Source organism: Durio zibethinus, chromosome 10 (genome assembly GCF_047325235.1).
Source record: "Durio zibethinus cultivar Kanyao isolate XHJ-2024 chromosome 10, ASM4732523v1, whole genome shotgun sequence".
Taxonomy (NCBI): Eukaryota; Viridiplantae; Streptophyta; class Magnoliopsida; order Malvales; family Malvaceae; genus Durio; species Durio zibethinus.
In genome coordinates this window covers 2,117,025-2,140,577 of record NC_143171.1, presented here as the reverse complement: position 1 = coordinate 2,140,577, position 23,553 = coordinate 2,117,025, and the positions used below count along the sequence as shown (strand labels likewise).

The 23,553-nt window shown below is 31.5% G+C and overlaps 4 protein-coding genes across 5 annotated transcripts; 2 read left to right on the top strand and 2 right to left on the bottom strand.

The window, feature by feature from the left end:
- The first annotated feature begins 4,060 nt into the window (after positions 1-4,060).
- Positions 4,061-7,307, top strand: LOC111293127 (Tetratricopeptide repeat (TPR)-like superfamily protein). The gene has a single exon (XM_022885882.2). It carries the CDS (start codon positions 4,207-4,209, stop codon positions 6,784-6,786), a length of 2,580 nt encoding a protein of 859 aa, XP_022741617.2. The 5' UTR covers positions 4,061-4,206; the 3' UTR covers positions 6,787-7,307.
- Positions 7,308-9,818: 2,511 nt separating this feature from the next.
- On the bottom strand, positions 9,819-10,981 carry LOC111292387 (uncharacterized). Of its 2 annotated transcripts, none has more exons than XM_089766363.1 (2): positions 10,407-10,981; positions 9,819-10,326 (listed from the first exon to the last, which is right to left on the bottom strand). In XM_089766363.1, exons 1-2 carry the CDS (start codon positions 10,530-10,532, stop codon positions 10,066-10,068), a joined length of 387 nt encoding a protein of 128 aa, XP_089622489.1. In that variant the 5' UTR covers positions 10,533-10,981; the 3' UTR covers positions 9,819-10,065. The 2 variants fall into 2 exon arrangements, with proteins under 2 accessions (XP_089622489.1, XP_022740496.2); XM_022884761.2 differs by having other exon boundaries at positions 9,819-10,302; positions 10,407-10,974.
- A 1,134-nt stretch (positions 10,982-12,115) lies between these two features.
- LOC111291722 (GTP-binding protein-like protein) lies at positions 12,116-18,476 on the top strand. The gene is made up of 10 exons (XM_022883649.2): positions 12,116-12,311; positions 12,805-12,858; positions 13,017-13,190; positions 13,862-13,933; positions 14,340-14,399; positions 14,949-15,058; positions 15,997-16,296; positions 16,927-17,118; positions 17,917-17,968; positions 18,104-18,476. Exons 1-10 carry the CDS (start codon positions 12,270-12,272, stop codon positions 18,152-18,154), a joined length of 1,107 nt encoding a protein of 368 aa, XP_022739384.2. The 5' UTR covers positions 12,116-12,269; the 3' UTR covers positions 18,155-18,476.
- Positions 18,477-18,836: 360 nt separating this feature from the next.
- On the bottom strand, positions 18,837-21,435 carry LOC149516339 (uncharacterized). Its single transcript, XM_089766362.1, has 3 exons — positions 21,279-21,435; positions 20,242-20,481; positions 18,837-19,100 (listed from the first exon to the last, which is right to left on the bottom strand). Exons 1-3 carry the CDS (start codon positions 21,294-21,296, stop codon positions 19,053-19,055), a joined length of 306 nt encoding a protein of 101 aa, XP_089622488.1. The 5' UTR covers positions 21,297-21,435; the 3' UTR covers positions 18,837-19,052.
- Between the last annotated feature and the right edge of the window lie 2,118 nt (positions 21,436-23,553).

Genomic DNA, 23,553 nt, shown 5'->3' with positions numbered 1-23,553 from the left:
TAAACTTAAAAAATATATAAATTAATAAAAATAAATAATTTGATTCAATTCAAATTGTTATTTTTCGATTTAAAATTTAATTTTAATTTAATATATATTTAATATTAAATTTTAATTCAAATTAAATAAAAATTTAATCTAAATTAAATTAAATACTATATTTTCAAATCGATTTTTGATTTTTTAAATTTTTTTCTCGTCTCTACTTAAATTTAAAAAGTGTTCCGTCACGATGCATTATAGTATCATACAATATTTGAGAATAAAAAGTTAAGTCGTTTTTCGTACAGTAATTTTTTAAAATTTTACAATTGAGAGAGTCATATTTTATTTTTTAATTATTTTTTATTTCAAGTGTAAAAATTTTACTATTGTCAGCTTATTTTTTGTTGTTACGAGTTTAAAAAATTGATTTTGGTATTTTAGTGGCCAAGAATCAATATCAAATTATCATCAAATAATTTTAATTTTAAATTTTTATTTTATAAAAATAACGTTTTTTTATCATTTTTAATAGTAATAATAGTATATTCTGCAGTAGTAAATATTTTACATCAAAAATTTTATGAAATTGACATGCAGACCATTGATTTACAGAATAAATTACTATAATAAGATTTATTGAAATAAATTATTATAATAAAATATTAAATTCATAAAAATCAGACCATTGACTTAACGTTCATTTCAGAAAAGCACTTAAAATTTGAGCACCGATTATAGTACTTTAATTTATGCATGAGTTATGGGCTACTTCTATTTTGATAATCCTTTGTGAAAATAATTGATCTTAAAATCGATTGTATTGATATGTATTGACTCTACCAATCAATACAATATGTTAATTAGTTTTTAATGCTTTTTGTATTATGGTCATTTTAATTTTTTATAATTTCATTCAAAAAGAAAAGTAATTCATTAAAGTAGACTATTTAACATATCTAATAATAATTTATTATATAAATTTTAATATTTATTTCATTTATTTGTTGTTTTAAAATTTTAAATATTAAATATTTATAATTACATATGAACATATTCAGGGACAGATTTAATATTTATATTCGGTGAGAGCAACTAATATAGATAATATTAAATATACAAATATATAAATATAAATTAATTTAAACGTATCAAAAATTATTTATTTATACGCAAAATAACACATGATATTTGTTTTTTTATGGGTTTCATAGTACAAAAATAAAATTTTCAAATATTATCTCTTTTATTGGAATAATGGTCAAAAAAAATTTTCATAACCTTGGATTTGATAAAAATATCTAAATCTAATTAAACATAAACTTGTTTTGTAAAATGTTGTATGCATTTCAGGTGATATATTCAAAATTAACTTTCTCTTAATAAGATATTTCTCCACAACTAATTAAATTAGATAATTTAGTTTATATAATTCATAAAAAAAAGAAGAAGATATATTGAAATATAATTATGCAAACAAAATCAACATGCATACTTTATTATGTATTTTAAAACTTAATTAAATAATATAATTTTATATAAAAAAAAACCAACTTCATAAAAATTAAATTACTTCATTGATCAACTTAAGAAATGATGATATTATTCAATCTTAATCCGCTTATAATATAAATATAGATAACTCATAAATTAAGTCATAAATCAAACTATTTTACTAATATTAAAAAAAATTAATAGTAAACAAATATTCTATCACATAAATAAATGATAAAAAATACAAAAAAAAAAATTACTTACTTGAATATATTGATGGAAGAAAAAAAATGTCCACTCCTTAATTTGTTTATTTTATTTATTGGCTTTTCTTTGTCTTATTGTTATTTCTCTACTTCTATTATCTATTTATTGTAATTTTTATAAGTTTGGAAAAAGTTATAAAGGAAAAATTATAGGTGGAGTAGAAAGAAAACTATTTTTTATTTTACTTTTACTTTTTTCTAAATAAAATGATGGTCATTGAATAATAAATTATTTATTTTATTTATATATATATATAAATATCTAGACCTAATAATTTTAAATATGATACAGTAATACGATATAAAAATAATACAAATAAAAATTAGGAAGATAATATGATTTAAATTTTTGACAAAAATTATATTTTATATATTTTTATTGACACAAATTATGACACATAATCATAATTTGTATAAAATACGTTATAAATATATAAATTTTTAATATTTTATATAAAATGAATAAATGAATTATTAAATTTACATGAAACCTTATTATTTTTATAAAATAAGTAATTTTTATTACAATTATAATTTTGTTGTTTCAAACATTTATAAAAATATCATATATATTTTTAATTAGAGCAAATTATAAAAAAATTTAAAATTTATAGGGACTTTTGTAATAAATTATAAGGAACATTAAGATCTCAGTGGGACATTTGCCTACCCACATTATAGATCCGTCCCTAAAAATATTAAAGTAAATTCCATAAGTTCATTAATTTTAATCATAATTCACAATAACTTTAGGGCTATAAATGAATCGAATATAAACGAATGGATATATGTTCGTATTTATTCATTTATTTTTAAAGATATTCATGTTCGATTCGTATTTGTTAAAAAAATTATTTTGTTCGTTTATATTCATTTGTTTAAATAATATATTGTTTCTGTACGGTTTATGTTTGTTCAATTAAATTAAACGAGTTCGTTCGTGAATATTAAATGAACATATTTACAAATATATATAAATGAATATGTTTATGAATAACAAATAAATCATAATTAAATAAATTTAAATAAACAAACATAAACAAATTTAAACAAATATAAACGAATCTTAAAATACGATTAAAATAAAAAATAAAAAAATAATTTTATTAGTATTATTATAAACGAATGAATTTTAAACGAATCGTAAACGAATTTATTCATAAATATAAATGAATAAACAGATAACTATTCGTGTTCGATTTATTTAATAAACGAATGAATAAATAATGTTTAATATCATTTGTTAAACTTACTAAATAAAAATAAACAAATAAAAATTAAATATATTTATAAACTTTTCATCGAAATTTCTATACAAACCAACTTCTTTAATTTTGGAATTGGACATCCCACCAACAACAAACGGTTTTGACAAAAATTGGGCATGGTCCACCGGTTTTTGGATCATATATCGAGTGAAGTTGAAGCCGTGGCCGTTAACTCTATTTCCGAATCACATAAATTGTTGACTTGATCCGGTGAGTTGAGAGGCACGAGATCGACTCGGTGGAGAAATTGGTTGGATTCAGCCAAGTTTTTGCATCGTTCTTTTGGGTTCTATTCCGATCTGAGTGCCTTATCGACCGATTTATTTTCTAATTATTTTGCTTTATTTTTAATTTTCATTTTTTAGCTAAAATTACTACTGTTTAAGATATTTTTCTTTTTGGGTTTTTTTTCTTTATTAGAAATATCAAGATTTTTGCAATTTCTTAGTAAATAATTTCTTACAATTCTTTTGATTTCATAATTTTTTTTTTTGAAAAAACCAAAGCACGTTTTAATTTTCTGTTCAACGAAACAAAGGATTATGAGCATCACGTGGAAAGTCGTGTCACATGATTGACTTAACAGACTTATTAACAGATATTTAACGGTGAGGCTTTTTTCTCGGTCAACTTAATTTGATTGGGGTGAATGCCCGATAACACATTTATATTATACATAAGATCTAATCACGTCGAACTGAATTATTATAATCAAAATTTTAAGTTTAAATTCGAATTAAATTTAAAAATTTATTATTTAAAATTTAATTTAATTTTTTAAATTTAAATTAATTCAAAATATAAATTAAATTATTTAAAATTGTTCTATTAAATTCGTTTAATAAAAAATAAATTTAATTTTTATATTTGATTTTAAATTTAATTATATTTTAAATTAATATATATATTAAATAATAGATTTTTAATTAAAAATTTAAATTACTTGAATAAAATATTAAAATATTTTAACTTGAATCAAATTACTCAAATTCAAATTTAAGTAAACAATAAATGAATTAAAGTTTAATTTTATTTAAATTTAATAGGGGTGTATCATTTATTCTTAACCGTGCATAACAGCAAAGAATAAAAACAATACGTCCGCCGTTACATAACGTCTACTATGCTCCGACTTCAATTGGTCGGTCACGTGATTGGCAGGAGATTATGTGACCGTTAAAACGAGAGAGAGAAGAATGAAGCCTCTGTTCTCCCTCCAAAAAATGAGAAACAATTACAGCTACCTGTTAAAACTTCATCTGAAAAACATTCAAAAATCAACAAATAAACAAGCCTTTAGTTTCTCCACATTAGCCTTAGCTCTTCTTCTACCAAAAGACCCATATTTTTTCCCGACAAATCCCCAGCTCAAAAGGCGCCAATTCGCTGACCTCCTTCAAAAACTACCTTCCCAAGCCAACCACACTGCACATTACAAAAGAATCCAGGCCCAAATTATTGTGTCTGGGTTTGAATCTGACACTTTTCTTACAAACATTCTCTTAAATCTTTACTCGAGATGTGATAATTTACGTGACGCGAGTAAACTGTTCGATGAAATGCCTGAAAAAAACTTGGTTTCTTGGTCCACAATGGTTTCTATGTATACCCGACATGGGTATAGTGAAAAGGCGTTGATTTTGTTTTTGGGTTTTCGAAGAAGTTGTAATAAGAGTCCAAATGAGTATATTTTGGCTAGTGTTATTCGAGCTTGTATGCAGTTGGGGGATGGAGGTGAAATGGGAGTTCAGATTCATGATTTTGTTTTCAAGAGTGGGTTTGATCAAGATGTTTTTGTGGGGACTTCATTGGTTGATTTTTACATGAAAAGTGGGTGTATAGATGAAGCGAGGTTGGTTTTTGATGGTTTAAAGGGGAAAAATGCGGTGACTTGGACGACCATGATTACAGGGTATGTGAAGAGTGGGAAGGGTGTGGTGGCACTGCAGTTGTTTAGACAAAGGAGAGAAACTGATGTTGTGCCGGATTGTTACGTGCTGTCTAGTATTTTGAGTGCATGTTCAGTGCTTGACTTTGTTCAAGGAGGAAAGCAGGTTCATTGCCATGTTTTGAGGAGGGGGGAAGAAATGGATGTTTCTGTCATTAATGTGCTAATAGATTTTTATTGTAAGTGTGGTAACGTAAAAGCTGCACGCAGGCTTTTTGATGAAATGGTGGCTAGAAACGTTATTTCTTGGACTACAATGATTGCTGGCTACATGCAAAATTCATTTGACATGGAAGCTGTGAATCTGTTTTCTGAGATGACCAGATTGGGTTGGAAGCCAGATGGCTATGCTTGCACTAGTGTTCTCACATCATGTGGTTCACTCGAGGCTCTGGATCAGGGGAGACAAGTGCACGCTTACGCCATCAAGGCCAATCTTGAGTCTGATGATTTTGTGACAAATGGTTTGATTGATATGTATGCAAAATCCTGTTCATTGATTGATGCAAGAAGAGTTTTTGACATTATGGGTGATCAGAATGTGGTCTCATATAATGCGATGATTGAAGGATACTCAAGTCAGGAGAAGCTATCTGAAGCATTGGACCTTTTCCACAACATGAGATTCAGGTCACTCCCACCAAGCCTTTTAACTTTTGTTAGCCTTCTTGGTGCATCGGCTGCATTATTTACCATAGAACTGAGCCAGCAGATTCATTCGCTTATCATCAAATTCGGGGTATCTCTGGACTTATTTGTTGGAAGTTCTCTGATAGATGTTTATTCAAAATGTTCATATGTTAAAGATGCAAGACTTATATTTGAGGAGATGAACAAGAAAGATATTGTTGTTTGGAATGCATTGTTTTTTGGCTATGCACAACAGTTGGAAAATGAAGAGGCCCTGAAACTCTTCTCACAATTACAACTATCAAAACAAAAACCTAATGAATTCACTTTTGCTGCCTTAATGACTGCTTCGAGTAATCTAGTAAGTCTCCAACATGGTCAACAGTTCCACACTCAGTTGATAAAACATGGTTTGGACTCTGATGCCTTTCTTACAAATGCCATCATTGATATGTATGCTAAATGCGGAAGCTTTGAAGATGCTCATAAAACATTTAATACCACTATTTGGAGGGACGTGGTGTGTTGGAATTCCATGATCTCAACATATGCGCATCATGGAGAAGCTGAAGGCGCTCTTCAGATATTTGAAAGAATGCTGAAAGAAGGAATGAAACCCAATTATGTGACATTTGTTGGTCTGCTCTCTGCCTGTGTGCATGCAGGGTTTGTAGAGCTTGGGCTCTATCACTTTGAGTCAATGCCTACATTTGGAGTTGAACCTGGGATAGAACATTATGCTTGTGTGGTATCTCTGTTGGGCCATGCTGGTAAATTATATGAAGCAAAGGCCTTAATTGAGACAATACCAATAAAACCAGCTGCAGTGTTATGGAGGACCTTACTTAGTGCATGTAGGATTGCTGGCAATGTTGAATTAGGGAAATATGCAGCAGAAAGGGCAATTTCAATTGATCCAATGGATAGTGGTTCATATACTTTACTTTCAAATATTTTTGCATCTAAAGGAATGTGGGCAGATGTTAAGAGGGTGAGGGAGAGAATGGACTTAGAAGGTGTCCTTAAAGAACCTGGGTGTAGTTGGATTGAAGTTAATAATGGAACTAATGTCTTTATTGCAAGGGATAGAACTCATAATGAGTCCAATTTCATATATTTAGTTTTGGACAATTTGATTATGCATATTAAGGGCGCTGGATATGTGCCTGACATTGCCACACTCCTGATAAATGATTGAGATCCTCAAAGTTCTTTGTTATGCGGCTCATCCTAAATATCAAGCTTAAAGGGATATCCATATTAAGTGTGCTGGATATGTGCCTCATACTGCCAAACTCCTCCTGATACAGAATTCAGATGACGTGGTGCCAACAGTGTAGCTGACAAACTTTGAAGCTCGTTGTTGTGCAACTCATGCTAAATACAGAGCTTAAAGGGACATTAAGCAGACAACCGGGCTTTAGCATCTTCTGGCCATTCAGAGTTGATCATATTAGGAAGCTTAATACTAGTATTCAGTTTTTAGATGCTCGGTTACATTGTAAATATTTTTTTAATAGAAGAAGTCACGGTTTGGAGATAAAGAAAGGAATTGCAAGTGTTGATATTCAAATTTCAAATTTGCTAAATGTCATCTTTTAAAGATTATATTATAAATATTAATTGTAGATTTTTAGTAATAGTTAATCAAGAGATTGTAGCCGCTCATGCTCTTAAGTTCAATTCTTTGTGCATAGAGACATTAGGACAGGAAAACAATAATACAAGAGAATGAAAGCATCTTTTAGCTATTTGTCTTTCAATTTATCTTTTACAAAACATTGGCAACGCAAAGTGGCAATTTATATAAAATTTTTTAAAAAATTAAAAATATCCTTTTTTTTTTTCTGATTAAATTAAGTTTCCATTGTTCGAGTTTAGATCATTTATATTTTAATCTGTTGGCACATTTTTAGTTACTGCTTTGGATTTTGTCAAGTCAGATACCAGACATATCAAATTAGATTTGGATTTTTTGTCCGGTCAGATTTCAGACAGATTATTTTGGACTGAATTTTCTCCCTCTTGGCTTCATATCTACAATGACGCTTCTGTTGGCTTTCAGTCTCCTCTCGAGGGATACCATTGGTCTGGCTTGATCATGTGGTTCTCAATTTTAGTTTCTTTTGAGCTTCGGCTGCTCCTGCAAACTTATATGAGTGATCAAATTGGGTAATTTGGGTTGGCCTTTGCTGCCTCATCTGCCTATCTTCCATGTTCAAACGCCAGCTGACCTGAATCCCAAAAGCATATCTGCTTGGCTAACTTATGACCTCATCTAACTGTTGGTTTGTCAGCTATCCAATGGTGATAGTGCATGTTTAATGGATACACAGGGAACGAATCATTCCTTGTCCTGTGTGATCTCTTGATAAATAAGTTGGAAGATGAGATCAAACTCTCCAAAATTGGAGTTAAAATCTAGATTTTAATCTTGTAAGATTTTCTTATTGCTAGACAAAAACTAGAACAGTAGTGATTATGTTACCACCTGGAATATTCAATCTTTGGCACACAAGTTGCACATGCAATAAAAAAGAAAAAAGGCTAGAAATCTTCTCCATGCCATACTGTTTCAAATGGCAAGATTTACTCATTTGTACTGTTCCTTGGCGGATTCTAAATCTATTCATCTGGATCTTCCAATCTTGACTTTATAGTTTGTATCACTTTAAAAAGTTCCTCACTGATCCGAGGCCCCACATTAAAAAAAAAATCTGATGCCATGACTGAAAAGTCCCAAGGCATCAATTCCAGTTTGAAAGAATTTCAGATAGTGGCTTCATGTCAATCCTTTTGAGATGACTAGACCTGGAAGTCTTGAAGTAACAGCCTAGCTGCAATGGCATAGAGAGCTTTATCTTTGAGAGGCAAGTTCAAATACTACGTCACTTTCGGACTATTTTCAATACTGAGCTGGTCTGCATGTGCCAATTGGTCTTTTCACTTTTAAGCAAGGCTCTTGTCCTTGATTGGGTGTTTGAGATATGGTGAACTAATATGTGGAACCCACAATAAGATTCATGATTTTCCTTCAATAATTCACATAGAATACAGATCATACAAGTTATCAAGGGAGTAATAGATTTCGACACATAATAAAGAACAAAGAAAATCATAATAAAGAATAAAGAAAATCATAGCCAAATACTCTACCATTAAATTAGCCTTTAAAGTTTCAAACTTTCTCATGATCTTTCTTTTCATGGTCCGTGACACGAGGAAACCCTTAATTTTCAAGCGCATGACCTCATGATTATTAAGGAGAAAAAGATTAACCATCGATCTAATCATATTATTCTTGGTTTTAAGTACCACTTAACTTCATATATATATATATATATATATATATATAGACACACACACAGAGATACGGTCTTTGTCAAAGAAATGAAAGATCATGTGGCATATGTGGAGTTTTGCCAGTATGGGAACAGGAAAGTGAATGCAACATGAAAAATGGATATGAAAAGAATTCGAGCAATGAAGACTTGAAGGATACTTGAAAGTTAAGAAAAGACTTCCATTGCCAAGACTAGCAAGAAAAGGCTGGACTTTCCACAATCTGAAAAAATCATAAAAGCTTTTATCATTTACACGTACTTTTTATCTTGTTGGAATTGCAGAAATGTCTGATGCTCAACAAGCTATCAAGATTTCTGCGAATACACATTACCATTATACAGGACAGAAGGTCCCCCACTTATTTGGTCATGATTCTACACAGCTTGAATGAAAATCTGCAGGCAACTTTCATATTGATTCACTGATATCTACACAATAATACTAGGGTAAGGAAACAAGCTTTGAATGTGGTGTTCATCTGTCTGCAAACAACAATACTATATCTTTTCTCACAAATGCTGCCAATAATACAGATGGACAAGAATATTCATTATTTATGTTGGTGGAGTCAAATTTTCTAGCTAAAATGGTTGAATATGTGCATGAATGTGGAAACGGCAGTGCCTTGATACAACCAATGGTCCATGGCTTTGATTAAAATATTTCCTCTTGTTCATTCTTTCTCATGTTTTAAATTTGTGCAAATCTGCAGACTTCACAACGAAGGAGTTCAGCAGAAACTAAAAATCATATAGCTTTATGGATTAAAATTTTAGCACTAACATCCTTTTATGGAATTTTATATGAATCAAGTTTGTGACTTGAGAAAATGCCTCTTTGTCGAAGGTTGCATAATTGGATATTCAATGCTTTGGCCAAATAAAATGAGAAAAGAAAGAAAAAAAATTATCTAAATTAATATATAAAATCAAATTACAAGTACATATTTTTTACTATATCACACTTATATAACAATTACCATACATTTCCATGATTTAAGGAGGCAGACCCTTTGGTCAAGGTCTTCATGACCCACTACTAGGAGCAGAATCAATTATTCTCTAATGTACAGAACTATAAAATCCTTAAACCTGCCTTGCCTTCAGCAGCTGTCGACAAAGGGGATTAGTAGTTATTTCCTTGGGTTAAATGAATTGTTGTAAGATGCTTGAGAAACCTTTTTTGTACTGTTATCATGCTGCCTGTTAGACTTTGTGCTCAATGAACTGTATCTTCCTTGCTTATGCTTCCTTCTTGGCTGTGATGACCTTGGGATAAAAACTCCTGTGCCTTTGCTGCTTTCTCTTCTGCAGATTTGGTGTTCAACATATGGAGATTGTGCTATTGGATAATTTGCTCCGGAGAATGTCTGAAAATTTTGACAACCATGAACCTGGGAAGTTGATACCAGAAAATGAAAGAGATATACCATGTTGTTTGCTGTGAAAGAAAAGTAAGTAGATGGTTAAAAACCTGGAAAGAAACTGAAGGGCATGTAGCAACTGCGTCCTCATCATCATCATCCATGATTAGCAGAGAGATTTGCTTGCTTAAGTCAGCAAAAAACAGATCATCTTCTAGCTCAACAGCCACTTCCATGTCTTCTCATATACTCAAAACTAGAAATTGGGAACGGAGTTAGTGAGTCAGCTTTCTTTTTTTTGCAAGAAATCAAGAAAGGAAATCTTTAGTTTCTAAAGATTGAAACCTCTCTTTCTCCCCCTTCTCTCCTTTCCTCCTGTGCCATGGGGATGTATGGGGTTATAAATAGAGAAAAGTAAAAGAAATAGGAGATGCATGTGGGATGGTTGGGTCTTAATGGCAGTTAGCCAATCTGGCCAAGCCCACAACCCCACACAACCCCACAAGAATCATGAAGTTGTGTGTTATGATGTAATATCCAGCGGGAAGAAGAGATAAGGAATCACAAGCAACAGCCCACACCCAGACATCTAATCCAAGATAGAACCAAATCTCCCCTAGCGCGCCTGGCTGTAATTTGGTGAGCCTCATTTCCTCCATCCTTTACATCTCTCTAAAGTAAACAAGGTATGGCTCAAAATTCATAGTCCCCAATTCCTCACAAATACAAACTTGCAAACCGAGCTCAACGGCCGCTCTTATCCGGAATCTTGCTAGCTAGATACTGCTGTCATTTGTTATGGTTAAGCAAAAGGACAGTCAAAGTCAGCAACCAGAGGCTCATTCTTTGTTATAATGTTTGTCGTAGGGCCACTGCTTTAATTGCTTACGAAATGAGACTTGTTTTGTCCGGCTCCACACAACTTGAAGGGTCATGTGTCAGTGCCACTAGCTTGTTCTAATATATATATATATATCAGTTTAGCATTCAAGTTCTGAGTAATTGTGGTTTGAGGCTTGACATGGATTCATTTTCATCTTCATTTTAGAGTTGAACATAATTTATGAACAAGGCAATACATGTCCCATTCTGTGATAATACACAGGATGGTAAATATACTTAAATCCATCGGGTTTTGATCCGATGTAATCTTATAAGATTATTTAAAAAAATCAAATTTTAAATTAGATTAAATTTATAAAAAAAAAAGGTTAATCGGATTAGAGTCAGATTTTGTGTGAATTCATCCCAACCTAATATATATTTTTTATTATTTATTTAATTATATATATTATATTAATAAAATTATTATTTAATATTTTAATTTAAAAAATTAATTTAATAAAAATTTTATATTTATATATAATTAATAAATAATTTATATTAAAAATAATATTTATAAATATTATATTAAATTAAAATTATTAAATTAATTTCATGTCAAATCGATTATGATTATATATATATATATATGAGTATGATATAAAAAAATTATATTTTAATATTGAAACATAATCAAAATAAAAATATATATTTTATAAATTCAAATCGGAATTGGGACGAGAAAAACCATCTTGACTCGTCATCACTAATAATATATGAACTCTAAATTCATTCTCCCATTGTTGATCTAACTTGAATTTTGATTTATTCCAATAATATTAGCGCAATTTGATAAGTAATGGGATCATGTGGCCCAAAAAAATAATTGGCCCAATTGACTCACCACGGGATCTTTGTGATTGGCCCAATGGAAAACAACAACGGCCAGGCCACATTAACTTGCAATCTATTTGTATTAGTCCAGAGCCCGGTTGTGTGACGCAAAATCTAAGCCCTATTGTGCTACTACCTTCAATTTCTCTCGTATCTTCTTCTTCCTCCTCCGAGAAACACAAACGAACACGTTACAGAACAATCGCCGCCGTCGTCCGATAATCTTCATCTTAGTTACTATCTCTTCTTCTGCAACAATGGCGACTGTCATGCAAAAGATCAAAGACATCGAAGATGAGGTTAGCTTTTTTCTCCTTTATTTTTATATATTACTTTTAGTTCGTTGAGCAATCTCTCAGTTCCGTTCGGCTCATAATCACTGATAATTCGAAATTAATTTATCTCTTTATATTTTTTTTACTTCTCTTTTTCTTAAGGCTTGTAGTTGCTCAAAATTTTAATATAAACTCGAACTCATTTAATTGATTTTCCAGGAAAAAATGAGGATAGCTTCCAATTGCTCTTTTTTTTTCTTTATTTAAAATATTTAGCTTTGAATTATTATTTAAGGATCAAATTGTTCTTAGTTTTTGGGGTTAATATGTTGGAAAAAAATGAATCTCATATTTGAAATGTTTTAAGTTTTTAGATTTTATTGGTGTATTCATTTTAATACATTTTTAATGGAAATTAATTGATGGATGAGGGAGTCTTATTAATAATTTTGTTGTTTTTATTTTCTAAAATTTCACAACTTTATTCCTTAAATGTTGCCCTTTTGTTTTTTTACAGATGGCAAGGACTCAAAAGAACAAAGCAACAGCTCATCATCTAGGCTTGCTCAAGGTAAATATGTGCTTTTTAACTTTGGGGTTTTGTTTTGGTTCATTTGTGGAATTCTATGTTATTGCGTTGTCATAAGCGCTGTGATTTGCATTTTTTTTTGTTGGTGTTCATATTCATTGATGGAAATGATTTATGTGTTACTTGTCATTTGGTACTAGGCTAAACTTGCAAAGCTACGAAGAGAACTTCTTACACCTTCATCAAAAGGAGGAGGTGGTGCTGGTGAAGGTTTTGATGTTACAAAAAGTGGAGATGCAAGAGTTGGTCTAGTAGGTTTCCCTTCAGTGGGGAAGTCTACTCTTCTTAACAAGTTGACTGGGACATTTTCAGAGGTATGAATGGCGGTTTTTGATGTCATAATGGCGCAAATGCCACCTTGGTTATGTTCTGTTTCACAAATGCTAGAGTTTGATTTTGTTTTAAAAATTGTTTTTATTCTTTGCAAAAGATTTCTAAACCCTGTTGCATCTCTTCTCTACCAAAATTACATTTTGAAACATTAAAGATTTACTAATTCTGGAAGGGAATGGGGTTAACCCAGTCTGAAAAGCTGAGAAATTGAGTATGGTTGAAAGTGTGAAGTATATTATGTTGCTTCGACTCTTCATTTACCTTCAATTACCCATGTCCAACTCATATCAGGTAGACATGGGTATGGAAGTTTGACAATCCAAATATATGGAAAAAAAAACTTGGAAAGAATTGAACATACCGTGTTAGACATGTATCTGTTTCTAACACTCTCCCTGTGTGCCAGTAATGTAACTTCCATAGTTGACATTGCGTATAAAGTCATTAGTTTGTCTGGTCTTACTGGTCTTTGATCATGCTGTCATTTCTCTTTAACTGATTGAAAAGAATGTTTAGCATAATTTTTTATTTTTCTTAAATTTTGTTGGGGACCGGAGGGCTAAGTATAACATGTTCTCTCTTGAAGTTTCTGCCAAAATATTGCCCAGGATCTTCTGAAAATTGATAAACTTGTATTCTTTGTGGTTTGTAGGTTGCTTCTTACGAATTCACTACATTAACTTGTATCCCTGGTGTCATCATGTATAGAGGGGCTAAAATCCAGGTACTATTTTATTTAAAAAAGTTTAATTTGAATGTGTAGTTTTGCTGCAGTAATGGTTGATTAAATTTCGTTAATAGTGTTTGAATAATTGATGTTTCCCTTTTGCTCTGCATACTATTTACCCTTGGACGGGATGTACAGTAGAACATAAAGCAAGATGTGGTGGTTCATTCTTGCCCTTATACTGTTTCTGTAGTTGTGTTTAGATATTCTATAATTTTAAATTATCAAGATTTGCATAGATTTAATGGTCATATTGTGAAATATATTCTTTAAGTTAATTAAGTTTTATGACTGATCCTTTGTTTCCCTCGTGCTGCATCATGATGCTGAAATTACTTGTTGAGATATGCTTCGTCTTGAAGATAAAGTCTAGTTTTAATGCCTCTGTTCTTATGATTTGCAGTTATTGGATCTCCCTGGTATTATTGAGGGTGCTAAAGATGGAAAAGGTAGAGGAAGACAGGTAAACACTATTAGTTTTGGCTGATATAACAAATAACTTATGGGCTTCTTTTGGCATTTTTTAAATTGCTTGTGCTTGATCAATAATATTACATTAGAAAATGCTTAACCATAATTATAGTTGCTATATAAATGAATCTATGTTAATCATTCATTTCTACTGTATAGTGTTTTATTTAGTTTTGGTTTTTATTCTGTTAATCTGCTATACATGCTATTATTACTTGTATGCTTATCTTTTAAATTTAATTTTTCAACTTAGAATGGTAAATTTTTTCATGTTTATGCTATGCCTTCTAAAGTACTGGTATCATGAAAGATTATGCACTTTAGCAGAGTGGAAATCTTCAATCATTTTATTTTTAGACATGATGTTATTAATTCATAGAATTACAATCATTTTGGTATAATTCTAGGTCAAACCTTTTATGAAAATTGTTTTGGCCTATATCATAATTGCTTTTTAATCTAGATGCTGCTGGTTTCTCATCTTTCTCCTCATGTTCATCCATGGTTGCAAGTATTTTGAAGGAATGCCATTGTTATACAGGTCATCAGCACTGCTAGGACATGCAATTGTATACTAATCGTTCTTGATGCAATAAAACCAATAACTCACAAGCGTCTTATTGAGAAAGAGCTTGAAGGATTTGGCATAAGGTAACATTGGTAACTTTCTGTTGCCTCCTGGTTGCTTCACCTTGGATGTTATTTTGGCCTCTTTTGCATTTGCATGCCTGTATGTATTCTTAGCCATTCATAACTTCACTAATCTTGCTTGTTATTGAAGTGCTATCAATGTGGAATCTAAGGGTATTTTTTCTTTATAAGCAAAGCAAGTTTCAGTTTCTTAGCTTCTTACTGTCTATCTACATCCTTGGTTCTAGTTTTCCCCAACAACTAATATGTGGCACTTATCAGAGTTTGCCAAATTTAAACCGATCACATGCCATGATATAAATTTGGTAGCATATACTTCAATGTGCATATATACACATTAAATGACAGGAAATGTGCATGCCTATAGCACCCTTATCTTGACATGGTTTCTGCAATGCTGTTAAGAGTTTATCTGGAAGGACTTCTAGTTTTATACAGTAATGTTTATGTCAAAATAGTTCCAGGTAGTAATGCTGACTTCATTCAAATTTAGTAGAACATGGGTTACTTGCTGCAACTTTCAATGTAGTGGCGTCATTTATTGTTTAGAGGGAGTAATATTGGATATGTAAAGTTTCGTAGATACTAAGGTTTTTCCTTGTAAATATTGATTGTTTTAATTAATTGATATGATACACATGTTGGACCATCCCATGTCTTTTTTCTACCTGTCTTGAGCTGCATCTTTATAGTGGTTTGACTCCTTGCCAGTGCACTGGAAAATGTAGTAATTATTAAGCACCAAACAATCACAAGTTTTTAGTGGATGTCTGATGTGGCAAAATAAAATGGAAATAGACTAGAGTCTACAATTCACTGAAGAGGATCTAAATCCCATTTGTAGCAATACTTGCTTTCTGAGACTTGGTAACTTTTCATGGCTTTTTATATCTCTGCTTGTTATAATGTCTAACTATTTGTTTGTTTTATGGGGACAGGTTGAACAAGGAACCACCTAATTTGACATTCAGAAAGAAAGACAAGGGTGGTATTAACTTCACCACCACAGTGGCAAATACTCACCTGGACCTTGAAACTGTAAAGGCAATATGTAGCGAATACAGAATTCACAATGCTGATATCACTCTGAGGTATGATGCAACTGCTGATGATCTAATTGATGTCATTGAGGGCAGTAGGATATATATGCCTTGCATCTATGTCCTGAACAAGATTGATCAGATTACACTTGAAGAGCTGGAGATTTTGGATAAGCTTCCTCATTACTGCCCAGTCAGGTAATTTTTCCCTTGATCCTTTGGGAATTTGTCCAGGTCTTCCCTTGCTAACACCTTTTTCATCAAAGTTAGTATATAAGAATCTGCTTCATTTAAGCATGTGAGTTCTAAGATTGAATCGAAAATTTTGATGTTGTAATTTAGACTTCAGACAATAGTTGTTCCTTTAGAGCTGCTAAAGTGTTTTATAACAAGCACACAGGAGATAGGAACAAACGGTATTTAGGTCAAACAAAAACCAACAAAGCTATCAGAAACCTTCAGACAGTGACTGCACAATGGCTGTGTAGCTTTTCAGATAACTTAAAGATGAGGATAGTTGTGCTGTTCCTTGCCTGGACTAGGGTGGCATCAAACACTGATTATAGGGCCATAGTACTTCCAGTTTCAACCAATGCTAACAGCTTAAAAATAAATTATAATGACTAGCCTATGCTTGGTTTTCTGATTGTGCCCCGTAATGTCTATCATACTCCTATTGAATTTCCTTGTGATTGAGTGGTTTACAGCAACTACATTTTCTTGGTGTGATTCATGATGATGGCTATTTCTATCTTTGCCTGATCATCTACTTGGCCTTTTATGGTGATCTAAATTTTTGTATAATTTCTTTGCCTGGCTACTCTGCAGTGCTCACCTGGAGTGGAACCTAGATGGTCTCCTGGATATGATATGGGAATATCTTGATTTAACTCGAATATATACGAAGCCGAAGGGGATGAATCCAGACTATGAAGATCCTGTTATCCTGTCATCAAAGAAGAGGACAGTTGAAGACTTCTGCACCCGAATCCATAAAGACATGCTTAAACAATTTAAGTAGTAAGTGTTTTACTCCAAATTCTATTGCAGTATGGCATCCCATTATAGCTATTTTCTTTATTTGTACACTTGCAGATGCAAGGTGTTTTAGAAGTCTGCCCTGAGATTTCATTTGACAGTGCAAGGGGAGAAAAAAAACTAAAAAATCATATATATTTGCATGCTCGCTTATACTTTTTTCTGAATACCCTGCTTATTCTCAAAGATAAGCTAATTCCAACCAATTTCGTCCAGTAGAAAGGAAAATCTCATGATAATGTTAGAATTTTAATGTGCCTAAAATAAAGCTCCAAGTAGCAGTGTGTCATCTCGGTTGTTTTCTTATTTTGAACTATTAGCTTCTAAATGGATTTGCTTGTTCTTTCTCCCTTTACCTTGTTCAGTAAATCTAGCAATGTATAAAATCACAAGGATGGTTAAGTTTACAGCTTTATGATTTTGGCCGTATTTTAACAATCTGTAAGGAATGGAATGCGGAAGACCTAGCATAAGCCCCATGCTGTTTGCTTGCATTGTTTTGGGGCAGGACAGGTCCAAAACTTAAGACCATAGCTTATGTTTGCAATTGTCTTTGAGTTTGTCCAGTGATTTAGATTTGTCTAATGTTAAACCAACAGTTTGTTTGTTGCAAGTCCCTGGTTTCTTGACAAGTGAAATATACAGCCACAGAAGATTATTTGTACTTTTCTATTGGAATTGATATTTTTAGATACTATTTTCTTTTACTCTTTTGCCATATTTAGAATCTAAATTTAAATTTCCAAGTAGTAAGTTCTTATATCCGGACAAATCTTACAGTGCACTTGTATGGGGATCAAGCGTGAAACACAAGCCCCAAAGAGTTGGCAAGGTTTGTTCTAAATATCTAATTTCTCTATCAATCAGCTTAACATCCCCTCTCCGACCATCCCATTGTCTCTACTCTTTTCTTCTTTTTGTTCTATGCCTGCCAATGTCTTTGGATAAATCATGCATTTTGTCCCAGGATCACGAACTCGAGGATGAAGATGTCGTTCAGATTATCAAGAAAGTGTGATTACAGGAAAATGGAGTCATTGTGGAACTCTTCAGTTTGTCCACGTTTGAAGAAGTCATCTTGTTCACAAACTGTCAGCTGCCAGTGCTGTAAATTAGGTAGAAGAGACAGCTTGGTGTGTAATTAAGCCATTTTGTTGTCAAGCTCCTTTGCTCTGATCTGCTCATTGCATGTTTTTGCCTTCTTACAATAGTATTCTACTCGAAACCTAGAATAAGACCAAAGTGCAATAGAACCAGTCGGAAAAATTTTGTGAACTTCTGAGAGAATTGGCATTGATGACTTTAATAATTCAATTCCATCCTTAATAGTCCTTGTTTGATGTTAACCTTCGCAAGATGCTAAATGCAGGATGCAGAACAAATAAGCTATTAGCGGCACGATATGATCTGACAGATCGTCATAACTTTTTTGATTTTGGATGGAATCAGGGAATGATTAGTTTAAAATTAATTATTTCTGTTTTCAACGGATTAAGCTGCCTGTCTTATCACCATTAAGCTGCAAAGGAATGGACCAGAGTGGAAGGAAGGTATTGCAGCCATGGGCACAAGAATTGGTTCCCATTCCCGCTCATGGTTAAGCCACATTACCACCATTTTTCCAAGCAAATTTTCGTTCATGTCATATCACCGGGATATCAACCTAATCTGTAATCTCCCAATTATTTCTAGAATTCGCATTTCAAGACTTCAACTCCACCTTTACTTCATTAGTCTTCGTTCAAATTACATCAGTAGTTTTCATGATGTAGTACTCAAGAAAAGAGGACGTTGAGATACATAAATCATCACCAAATTTAATAAGCATATTATCTTTTGCCATCTGAAGAGAAGCAGAAGAAAAAAAAAAGATCAGAAAACAAAAACATAGAAGGGAAAAAGAGTGTTCTTCAGAATCAGTTCTTGACGCAGCAGTTGAAGTAGCTGAAGAAACTCCTCCTTGTCTGTCAAGAAAATTAAAAAGCAATGAGGTAATGAGCTGAAATGAAAACCACCATTCCAGGATTGTTGCAATTAAAAGCAAAAAAGATAAAAGATTAAAAAATTAATTAATCAACAATAGAGAAAGTTCTGTGATCGATTCAGTGCATCAAAAAAAGTTCCAAAATAGAACAAATTATGTCAAATTAATTAATCAACAACAGAGCACAACATGCCAAGCATTTTTTTTCTTTTTCTCCTTTTTGCAGAAGGAATAAATTCTTTCCAACAGAGAACGAGTCAATTGCCCACTGCCATGGATGTACATTACATGGACAAAACAACCTGTTGCATGTGCACCACATGCACTTACGTGTGACCTAGGGAAGGTCTAACATAGATCATATGTTAGTTTTTGAGTTATCATAAGCACTTTCCCAGTCTTTTGTCATCCATCTCCATCACTCATTCATAGAGATAAACCATTAAAAACATTCGCGACATGGATGATGTTGCACCACTATCAGACCCCATAAGCATTCAGAGTCACGAGACTGTTGTCAGCAGGCTCAACTGATACCAGGTCTGGAAGTTATATGTACCCTTATCATAATTAAGATCAGTTTCTTTGTAAAAAGATTCTAAATGTTCATTTGGTAGTTGATTTCTGTCATCAGCGAAACAGAACCACATGCTCCTAAAGATATGCTCATCACAAATTTGTCAAAGCGAGAAAAGTATATGAATATCTAGACCAAAGTGCAGATTAGAAATCAACATGATATCATTGATTTACTATCTTCAACGTTCTTATCTTTAATTTGTTGACCACAAAGATAAAGGAATTGGAAAATTATTCCTACAACTAGGTCAACCAAATGAATCCTGCTGCCACAATCAAAACCTAATTGGGTTTTATCAAAGGACCAAGTTATATGCTACAGATTAATTGCTGGCAAACATCAAAGAAAAGATTAAATTGTCCAACTAAGCAACTTCCCCACCACCCTACCACATGCATGCCATTGCCACCAAAGTTTATAGCTTTATATTCTTCTTTCCTAAGGCATTGTCCCCATTTAAAGCTACCAACCAAGAAAAGAAAAGCTATATTTAGAGTTCAATGAATAAAGCATTTGGAAAGTTAGTGGAAGGGAATCTTACAGTTGGAGAGTGGTGGTTCTGAGGATAATGGTGGTGATCATCACTAGGAGCAGTGCTGCTAACACTGGTGGCAGCTGGGTTAATGAAATCTTCTTCATTTCCAAGACTAGCTCTTGAAACTTCCCTCTTGTTCTGCTTCCTTATTTCCCTAACCTTTGAGAAGTCAAGCGAGTAATCTGGCAGCTCTCCCTTCTGGTCCCAGTCCCCAAATTGTGGCACTGATAGCCAAGGAGCATTTTTCTATATCAATTTAAGACCCAAAACAACATATTAATTAACTCAACCTTAGCAATAGCATCAATGCTTGTTTTAACTTCAACAAAGTAAGCCAACAATCATTAACTACAATTGGTCGAAAATAGAATGAATTGTTCCCTCTCAAATTTGGTCACAACAATAGTATCAATGCTTTGTTTCCAATTTTTTAAGGCTAAAATCTGAACCACTGTTACAAAATCAACCACAAACTTCAAAAAATAAAATAAAATACTTATATAATGCCCCTGGTCCTTTTTTTTTTTTCTTTTTAACTCTACAATTATCGATTTTTCCGTGGAATAAACTTAAAGAATATATCTATATAGTGATATAAACATAGTTTTTTCATTTAAGGAAAAGGGGTTAACTTAATTCAGATGAAAAAGGACATGGCACAGCTTTGTCTGTTCAATGTCTGAGAGAGATAAAGGCAAAGGAAAAGAAAAATATGTAAAAAATAAAAAGGAACTTCACCTTTTGAAAGTTTTCTTACCTCCCAAACACCTTTTGAGAGTTGAGAATGGAAAGGTTAACAGAAAGTGTAACCCCACATACATATAAAAAAAAAAGAAAGAAAAAAAGCTACTGAAACACATCCATGGCTGAACTTCGTTTGGTTGCAAAGAAAAGGAGAAAATGATAAAACTTCTCGATCTATAAAACTCCAAACTGATTATTATAACCACTGAACTTCATCTCCAAGAGTTCTTATATACAAAAACATAAACTCTCCAAAGCTTTAACACTTTGAAAAAAAAAAGAAAAAGATAAGAACTCACCTCCTTACGATCTTCCATGGTTGATACCAACAAAAGAAGGTGATTTTCTAAACTGTCAACTGCTATAATGAAAGAGAAATAAAAGGGTTTTTCTTAAATTACGAGAGAAACGAGAAATTGTGGTTGACTGAGCCCTCACACGTAATGAATTATGAAATCAATCACTCTCTTTCCTTTCGCTTACATGGAGTTTCAGTTCTCGATAATGGGCTTCCTTTTTGTTGAAATTACATGGAATGCCACTCTTACGGACACGCTTTTCCTACGTCGATTTTAGCTTCTGTTCTCCATCTCTTTATTTGTCCTTGATTTGGTTAGACTGCTAGCTGTCTCTACAGTGAAAGAATCCAATACTTTGTCGACATACTTGCGTGGAATATATTAAAAATAATTAAAAAATTAATATGATTTATAAAAATATTAAAAAATTTAAAATTATTTACTCCAATATTAATTTGAATTTCTAAAATTAATTCACATATACTTATTTCATGAACCTTCGAAAATTAGTTTACGTAATTTTTTTTTCATATGTTTAAGAAGTAAATCAATCTGCAATCCACAAAAGTATATCGACAAACTTTACTTATTATAGATAAAAATGAGATAAAGCTAAGTGGTTTCGAATGTAACTAACATCCGACATGAGCAGGGCACGGCGGAGGCAAATAAGGTTATATCCTTCCTGCCCCTTTCGGCCGCATCTATTGTTATTTTTAATTTTGATTTTTATTTCCTTGATAGTAGGGAATTGAAAATGCTAGTAATGTGGTAAATGAGCAGGAACACAAAAATTAGGCCAGCCAGGGGCTGGAATTGGTGTCCAGTTCAAAGACAGCTTATGAAATGTGACCCTCTCTTTGCCCTTTGGGTGGATTCATTCTGTACTTCGTTAGTTCGAGGAGTTGAGCTAGCAGCAACAAATTGTTTTGTTTGATTTGGATCATTTAAATTTGAAAATTTAAAATATGATATTAATAAAAGATATAAAAATAAAATAATTTAAAATTTAATAAAAATTATAAAAAAATTAAAAATATATATTTTATATTTTCGTATTAATATGAATTATAATAAATAATTTATATATAAAATATGATTATAATATTTTTAATTTTATTTTATTAAAAATTTATTTTTTTAATTATAATATTTTTATGAAAATCAAATGTATTAAACTCTGAGCGACAACATACTGTAGCTAACACTTTGTTATTGATTCTTGAAAGTGAAAAGTAATGATGACGAACTTTCTTTCCATTGAGAAATATTTTAATGATAATTAAACTCGTTAATCAGCCGTCGAAGAAAGACTCTTTCAACGGAATCCAACATGAGCCACCGGAAGAAACAATCAAATGCTTACTCAAATCAAATTCCGTTAACAATTGTTCACCAAGTCATCAAGACATAAACCTCAACCTTGGAATTTTATCAAATCAAAATTTGTTTTTATTTTAAATTTTAAATTGCTAAGATATTTTCTTTAAAATTAAAAGTAACTCAAAATAATAATAATAATAATTTATTCTTTTTTTTTTTTTGCAAAAAAAATCAATCTTAATCTTTCTCAGTTTCAAAATGCTCACTGTATGATTTTAACAATCCTATTTTTAATTACAATATTAAAATAAATAAATAAATAAATAAATCTGTTTGGCAGGAAATACAAAAGGCTTTGCTAAAAAAAAAATCATCATGTCATCGGTTTACAATCCTAATGACATGTTAATTTCAATTGAAACCTATTAAAATAACCAAAAATAATAACAAAGAATTTCTTAAAAATTAATTATTTATTATATGAGGATAATATTATGCATCTACCCTATTGATTATTTATAGCAATTTTGGTGTACATTTTTTTTGTAAATAGTTAAATGCTAGCATATGTAGCACACTTAAATAATTTATATCTTGTTGCTAAAAAAAACTTTTTGCAATGTATAAAAGATCTTATACTACAATAAGTTTTATAAATTTCACTTCATAATTAAAAAATTATAAACGAATCAAATTATTTATGAGTTATTTGAATTTGATCAAATAAATATTTAAATTTAATTTATTTATTATTATGTCAAATTTAAACTCAAATTATTTAAATAATAAATCGAATTGAGTCAATTTTGTAAGCGTGAGTGACTTATAAGTTTTATCAAAATTTAAAATATTTATATGTCATAGGAAAAACTAAAATATAACATTTACTTACATATTTTAAAACTTTATTTGAGTTTTTATCTTTAAATCAAGCTTGAATTCGATTTGAATT

What these genes read in the sequence shown, in the direction of transcription:
- LOC111291722 (XM_022883649.2), top strand. Translation starts at nt 12,270, where the DNA reads ATGGCGACTGTCATGCAAAAGATCAAAGACATCGAAGATGAG. An exon ending in ATCATCTAGGCTTGCTCAAG is followed by an intron (nt 12,859 to 13,016) that starts GTAAATATGTGC and finishes ATTTGGTACTAG; the next exon opens with GCTAAACTTGCAAAGCTACG. An exon ending in CCTCATTACTGCCCAGTCAG is followed by an intron (nt 16,297 to 16,926) that starts GTAATTTTTCCC and finishes GCTACTCTGCAG; the next exon opens with TGCTCACCTGGAGTGGAACC.
- LOC149516339 (XM_089766362.1), bottom strand. An exon ending in AGAACCACCACTCTCCAACT is followed by an intron (nt 19,101 to 20,241) that starts GTAAGATTCCCT and finishes TTTTCTTGACAG; the next exon opens with ACAAGGAGGAGTTTCTTCAG.
- LOC111292387 (XM_089766363.1), bottom strand. Translation starts at nt 10,532, where the DNA reads ATGGAAGTGGCTGTTGAGCTAGAAGATGATCTGTTTTTTGCTGACTTA. An exon ending in GCCCTTCAGTTTCTTTCCAG is followed by an intron (nt 10,327 to 10,406) that starts GTTTTTAACCAT and finishes TCAACTTCCCAG; the next exon opens with GTTCATGGTTGTCAAAATTT.
- LOC111293127 (XM_022885882.2), top strand. Translation starts at nt 4,207, where the DNA reads ATGAAGCCTCTGTTCTCCCTCCAAAAAATGAGAAACAATTACAGCTAC.